The sequence below is a fragment of the Azolla caroliniana genome, unplaced genomic scaffold (assembly GCF_043228905.1).
Source record: "Azolla caroliniana isolate FFs.n. ecotype wild unplaced genomic scaffold, voAzoCaro1.0.p SCAF_952, whole genome shotgun sequence".
NCBI lineage: Eukaryota > Viridiplantae > Streptophyta > Polypodiopsida > Salviniales > Salviniaceae > Azolla > Azolla caroliniana.
The window spans coordinates 6,284-13,413 of record NW_028231387.1 but is presented as its reverse complement, the minus strand read 5'-3'; the positions used below and the strand labels follow the sequence as shown (position 1 = coordinate 13,413).

At 38.3% G+C, this 7,130-nt stretch overlaps 1 protein-coding gene across 1 annotated transcript; it reads right to left on the bottom strand.

Moving 5' to 3' along the window:
* Nucleotides 1-2,183: 2,183 nt before the first annotated feature.
* LOC147847485 (dicarboxylate transporter 2.1, chloroplastic-like) lies at nucleotides 2,184-6,587 on the bottom strand. The gene is made up of 4 exons (XM_087339125.1): nucleotides 5,645-6,587; nucleotides 4,402-4,715; nucleotides 3,348-3,796; nucleotides 2,184-2,666 (listed from the first exon to the last, which is right to left on the bottom strand). The coding sequence occupies exons 1-4, from the start codon at nucleotides 6,530-6,532 to the stop codon at nucleotides 2,551-2,553; spliced, it is 1,767 nt and encodes a 588-aa protein (XP_087195251.1). The 5' UTR covers nucleotides 6,533-6,587; the 3' UTR covers nucleotides 2,184-2,550.
* Between the last annotated feature and the right edge of the window lie 543 nt (nucleotides 6,588-7,130).

Below are 7,130 nucleotides of genomic sequence, written 5' to 3'. Positions count from 1 at the left end.
CAACTTTGTACAAAGTTATAAAAGCCACCTTTTGGTGGTGACTTTTGTAGCTCTTCTCCAATTTTAGGTTTTCAGGTTCCATTAGTGCATTAGAGCTCCTACTCTATCCCCTTAATCCTCTATTAGAGATAAGAGAGATCAGGGTTAAGAGTTAATTAAATCAAACCCTAATCCCCTCACTCTTGTATGGTGCTAAACCTCCTTGTAATAAGAAGTGGTGTGTTCTTTCTTATGCCTTCTTTGTCTTTGCATCTATTTTTAAGTGCAAGAGAGAGTGAAGTGTGAGAGAGAGGGGGAGTAAGAGTAGGTGTTGATCACTAAAACTAAGTAAACTAGTAGCTCAAACGTGTTCGATAACCACCCTCACTCAACTCGCCAACAAAATAGTATACGTCGTTTTGGATCCTAGTCTAACAAAGATGGAAAGCATAACTTCATCTTTTTATAGATGTGTTTCGAAGAAAGCACACGAAAGTTGCACAAACAAGGAGAATTGTAGCTTATACGTGTTTTGCCTTGAACAAGTTTGAGAAGCTAAATGCTACAATTCTAACTTACAATCTTCACATTTTCAACCATGATATATTTGTTGATTATTGCCAAAAAAGTAGAAAATATAAAGAAAAACAATGGACATGTATATATATATTTCTTTATTTATTCAATAGGAAAAGCATTGAAGTGTGATCACAATAAATGGAATGGTACAATGGAGCTATAGCTCGTGTGTTCCTTAGTGAGTAGATAAGTATACAAAAAATAATGTGGCTATGTAAAGTTATCTCATTGCGCATCCCTTCTAATGTTGTTGGCAATCATGACCTTAGCTTTCCAACAATCTTGCTCCAATAATACTTGTTAGGGTTGGTTGCATAGTTGGGCTAAGCATTGGCAAACCTTGTTTCAGTAGCACCGCTCGAATCTCCCCCTCTCAATCTCTTGTTTAACATGTATAGATTTTTTTTTTGCTTTGATACCATGTTGAACTAATTGTAGAACTCAATCTAAGGTTCTTGTCCATTCCATGCACGCCATGGCCCATGGCTTACCCAATCACAAACCAAGCACTACAAAATTGAACTTTAATATCCACATTGTCCTAGTACATTGAGGTAAGAATAGATTGCATCATATATTGGTGGTCAAGGCATTTGTGCAAAAATCAACATCATCTAACACCTAGCTAATGTATTGGTGGTCTATCATTAGCTAACATAACCTTTTTGATACAACAGATTCCAAAACCATCTAACTCTAGAATATTCTTAGACAACAAAAAACTAGTCGTGTGTTTCATATTTATACCATTGTCTTACCACCACAAACCATAACAAGGGTGTGGAAATTTTGATATAAATGTAGACAATTGTCAATTGTGAAGATATCCTACAAGAATTGAAGTGAGTGGACCAAATAGCACAATTGGCATCAACTCTAAAGACAATATTATGGGAGAAATGTAAATCAAGCAATGATGATCAAAAGGAGGAACTAGACCTCTTGGGATCAAAAACCAAAATACTGATCAGATTTCCATCCCTTGAACCTTCTCATGCAATGTCCCCTTCTTTGCTTATGATAAACATGAATACACACTCCATAATATTCATCTTGATTTTTAGGTTTTGACTCTTCAACCTCAACATCCCTTCCCCAAATGTATCCAACAAGGGTGAACATTTGGATAACATAGACATATCCCACTATATCTACCATTGATGTCCTTGAAGATCATATTGATAATTTAGATAGTCATACCCATAGTGTGTGCAACTTATAGCCAATAGTAAGGGTTGCCCAATATGTGAAGAACTAGACTGGGCATTTCAAATAGCATGTAATATTTATGGAAATATTACTTTCAAAAAGGATTCATGCATATCTCGGAAATGTTTGCCATCAAGGATACAAAAAAAGGGACTCTACACCTTCACACAATCTTAGATTTGAATACATTTGCATTCCCATGTAAGGTAAACATTAAAAGAACTGCAACCTAAACATATAATAATTAGTCTTTTGAACAAATACACAACAGCCATAGCATACTCACCTAACGGAAGTTTAAAAGACATCAAACATTTTGTAAATGAGCTTACAAGAGAGGTAGACCAAATTAAGAAGGATCCATTTAACCAAAGAAAAATCCCAAACATGACCTCCTCACTCCCATGGCGCCAAAATGAGGGAAGGCATCAAGACTAAGCTTTTTTTTTAACACAATGTAAATTGCAAAAGATTAACCTGTTACAATCAGCACAAAATGTTGGATGACTTGCAAAAAGGAGCTACCCTTATCTTGTTTTATTGGCTTCCAGACTCTTGACTCTCAATCAAGCTTCGCTATTAGCTCTCTCAGACCATTTTTTTTATTTGCCGACCATATATAGATTTTATATATGTATTTGCCAAAGCGAAGAGTGGTGTTGCCGTGAATAACCGAAAGATTTTTAATCAATCCTAAAAGCTTCGAAAGTCAGATAGATAAATGGAACAAGATCTGCAATGATGGGAATGGGGAATGGGGAATGGGATTCAAGCTTTTGGCTTTTAATACAATCCTAAGAATTTCCACCACCCAAGACCGACTACAACCCATATAATGCCATTTAATAGTGCACAAATGAATCCAGTTTTGAAGATCTCGGGCAGCTCCACATAGCCAGCTGCAAATCAAACCATTATTAATGGTTTCAAAAATGCTTTAGGACCCTTTCTTTCATCCATCAAACAATGCATTTTGATGACTTTTAAGTTAAATTTTAAAAATGCACTGAAAATTACAAGAAAATGTTGTAAATGTAGATACATTAAGGATTCTCGTGAGGATTAAAGATTTTGCGAACATTTGTCACTCAGATTTCTCCTTTTATTCAGTAAAAAAATGAAAATTCTACTTAAATTCGATTTTGTCTTCGTGAGGTGCATTTATTTGAACATTCTATGTGAGACTAGAATACAAAACATTTAGAATTTTCTGTTAGTATCACATCAAGCATTTGAATATTTTTTAGGCAAGGGAAACCTTTCTCTTTTATATCCTAATTTGCAGCAGTCTGACAAAAACATTTAGACCTTTCCATTAGTATTAATGATTTTAAGAGTTAAGCAGGAATACTACTTTCATCCATGTTCTTTATTGTACATCCTAATTTTATGGTTCTGACTACCCATTTTTGTAAATAAAAACAAAGGGCCTTCTTGTAAATACCCCGACAAGTGACAGGTATTAAGATAGTTTTACCTAAAAGCATTTAATAAGTTTCCTTCTTAAAATTTTAAAAACATAGTAACATCTTATGATACAGCAACATTGCTAACGTTTAAAAAAAAATTAAGAATCTTACCTCCATAATAAACCGCTGCTTGTCCACTACTATAGTGAGTAAGCGCTCCAAATAAGTTTGTATTATATGCTAAGGCCAGAGCTGCGAGTACACCAGGAACACCCGCAGCGATGTGCATTGCTAAGAAGGCCGAATAAAGGGCGCCCACATGGCCAGTCTGGCTCGCAAAGAGGTAATGGATCAAGAAATATGATCCTTGAAGGATTGCCATAGCTGCAGGCCAAGTCAACGAGAAGGAAAACAGTATCTTTGCCACCGAATCCGACATCCATTGTACGATACCAAGGCTCGTGAGTTGTCCTGCCATGCCAACTAGGACCGCAAACCAAGCTAGTGTGTCCCATGCCGACTTCTCACTTAAACAATCATCCCACTCTAGCACCCCTAGTAGCAATAGCACTGAAAGACCTAGCATGGCAGCTACCACGCTCGGTATACCAATCTTGTCACTACAGAAACAGGAGAAGATTCATTTAACATCATTTTAAATATGTAACTTCCATTAGACATTTCTAAATAGAGCTTTCCCAGAAAAAGTTTGAACTTGTTGGAACATATTGTTTCATGAGACCCTTCTAAATAGAAGTTTTTACAAGCAGAAATCGAGTATGTTTTAACTTGTTAGAACATAGTGTTTCATGAAACCGCATCTTTTCATGTTAGTACAGCTTTTTGCAACCTTGATTGTCATCATCCAGGGAAATGCTTATTCTTTCATGCAATCATTCTAAATAGAAGTTTTTATAGCCAACAAACAAAGTTATAGGAATGTATTATAAATAATCTATATGCACTATTAACATATAATAAGTTATGATGTAACTTTTAGATATAGTATGATATAAGAAGCACAAGGAGACTGCAAACTTCACTGGATGAAACAGTTAAAAAATGCGAATCCATCAGTTTTATCATGCATATCGATGACACCAAGTGGATGCACCATGGCTATAGAATCCATAAAAGCAATGTTTGGTTGAAAAATCATACAAACTATCATCCATTCTACCTAGCTAAAGTCTGGAGAAAAATGAATGTATCATAAAATACTTACCCGAATACCCATAGTGTGACAGCAAGCAGCATGGTCGCCATCATAACCAATTCGTTTTGCTTTACGGGACCCATATCCTGGAGCTTTTTTGCAGCGATGGCAGGCGCCTCCGGGGTATTTTTTATCTCCGGTGGTGAAAGGTTGTACAAGATTAGAGGAGTTGCTAAGAGAGCGACAAATGCCGGAACACTTGCAGCTTTGAACCATGTGACCCATGGGTTCGAAATTACCACTCCCAAGCTCTCTGCTAACTTTAAACACAAAAGATTCTGAGCTGCTGCAGTTAGAAATAGTGCACTCGAATTCCCTGCTGCCTGGAATATCCATAAAGAAACAAAACGTAATATATGAGTGTTTGTCACTGCTACTGAACAGGGTATACAAAAATTGGTTTCTCCACTTTTAGGCTACTTAAGTAGAGTATTTCTGTCTTAGACAGGTATGTTCCCATTGTCGTCTTCATTCAATGCTGCTAGCACAAGACTTAAGGGTATGCAGGAAAGCAAACATTTTCCTACAAACCCACATGAATCCCTTGCAAAACTGTGATGGATCTATAGAACTTATCCAAGACAATGCATTCACAGATCAAGTTCCAACAGATTGGAAGAAACAAGGAAGATAGAAGAGATTCTCACAATACACACACAGACAAACAAGCAAACTTACTGTGACCCATGGTGCATATGTGAATTATCATCCTCATTTAATCACAAGAAAGGCAATGATAGTTAAATTGTGTCTCACATGATAGGTACCATATAACAACGGCTAATCTGAATGCATGAAAATTATAAGATTATAGAGAGTGCAGGTTGTCTAAATTCCAATAATGCATGAAAAAGCAACATGGTAAAGGTATTGGTATCGGAAAATATATGCAACCGTTATATCATAAATCACAATGGAAAATATGCCTCTAGTTGAATGCTTGAGAACATGTAAAATCAAGTGCAAAGAACTCAAGGTTTATGTTTCTAAAATGTATATATAAACGAGACAGAATTAACTAGAAGAGATTCCCACATGTGACAAAACCAAGACATGTATAATGCATCAAATCATGATGCATTTGTGTCACCAACTAAATCTTATAAAAAACACAACCACAGAGAATGTCCATATAAACAAGGAAATTTTCAAATAATCACAAGGAAAAGAATCATTTAGAGTAGACGGATACAAACAGCAAAGAATTGTTTTGAAATAATTGTGTTAAAGAAAGAAAACAACAAAAAATAACCTGGAATTGGGTTTGAATAAGGTAAGTGCCGAGTTTTTTAGCTGATGGGTCCCGAGGTTTGCTACCCGCTGACAAGGAGAGAGATTGGATGATTGGCAGAAACACACCACCTGCCCTAGCCGTGGTACTTGGCATCGCGGGAGCAATCAGAGCTTCACTAGTAGTAAGACCATAAGAGAGACCTAAAGTACTCTTCCCTAACAATTTCACGAACATGGTGGCGATGCGGTCACCAAGTCCCGTTTTAACAAACCCTCGTGCGAAGAAGAAAGAGATGACTATGAGCCAGATCACTTCATTTGTAAATGCACTAAAAGCGGAGGCAAAAGATAAAGTGCCAGATATGATGGACGCAGTAAGGCCTAAGAAAGCCCAAGCACCAACAGGGAGAGGGCTGAGTACGAGGCCAGTAATTGTGGAGAGGAAAATTGCAAGCAATTGCCATGCTTGGGTCGAGACAGCGACAGGTTTGGGGACAAAAAATCTCACAAGAAGCCCCACAGCCACTGATATAGCAAAAGGTAATGGCTTTGCCCCTTGCCATGATGATGCCTTCTTGGTAGCAAGAGCTGGGTTTGATGGCGACTGCGTGGGCGATTCGGATTCGGACTCTTTCGCGCCAGCTGCTACCTTCAGATTCCAGCTCTTTTGCCGGATCAGGTTTTGTCTCGGATTGATAGGAAGGAAGAGAAAAGGCCTAGCCTTCTCATCACCGAATGCAGAGGAAGACGAAAGCCCAGAGAAGCTAGGTCGAGTTGAAGAAGCTAAGTTGGGACAAGTCGAAGAGGAAGCTCTGATGCTTCTACTGTGATGAAGATGAAGGCCGTTAGAGAGGGCAACGGGAGAGAGATTAGGGTTTCCATGGATCTTTGAGATTAGGGATTCCATGGATCGATCTCTTCCAGGGATGGGGAGGATATGTCTTGTCGATACTGCTATGGATCTGTATGCATATATATATAAATATGTATTGAGTGTTTCTCTCTGCTTCTTGGGATTGGAGTGTGTGTGTGTGTGTGTTTTAGTACAGGAATCCTGCTCTTCCTTCTGTGAACCACGAATCGAGAACACTCTGAGAAGAAGCTTGAGAGGGAAGGGGGGGGGGGGGGGGGGGGTTCCTTCCTTTTTAGACTGCAGAAGAGCTAAGGAAGTGCATGGTTTTGTATACATATGCAGCAGGACATGAAGAGAGAGAAGAGGAGAAGAGAGAGAGACCACAGAAAATGGCTCTAATTTCTTGTAAGAAAAAAGTAGTATGTATGTAATGTAGTTTGTTTCCTTTCGGTTACTCCTTAAGGCTGAGTTCACAAGGGCTATCTATCTATGCTCCACTCACGAGTCACCGGTCACGGTCACGGTCACGGTCACAATCATGGTCTTGAATCCTAATCTTGGTCTTGTTCTTGGTCATTGCCATGGTCCTGGTCCTAGTCCTTGTCTTGGTCTTCGTCCTAGTCCTGGTGCTTTTCCTAATCCTTGTCCTGGT

What these genes read in the sequence shown, in the direction of transcription:
- LOC147847485 (XM_087339125.1), bottom strand. Translation starts at nt 6,532, where the DNA reads ATGGAATCCCTAATCTCAAAGATCCATGGAAACCCTAATCTCTCTCCC. An exon ending in GTCACACTATGGGTATTCGG is followed by an intron (nt 3,797 to 4,401) that starts GTAAGTATTTTA and finishes CTGTTTCTGTAG; the next exon opens with TGACAAGATTGGTATACCGA. An exon ending in AGCAGCGGTTTATTATGGAG is followed by an intron (nt 2,667 to 3,347) that starts GTAAGATTCTTA and finishes TTTGATTTGCAG; the next exon opens with CTGGCTATGTGGAGCTGCCC.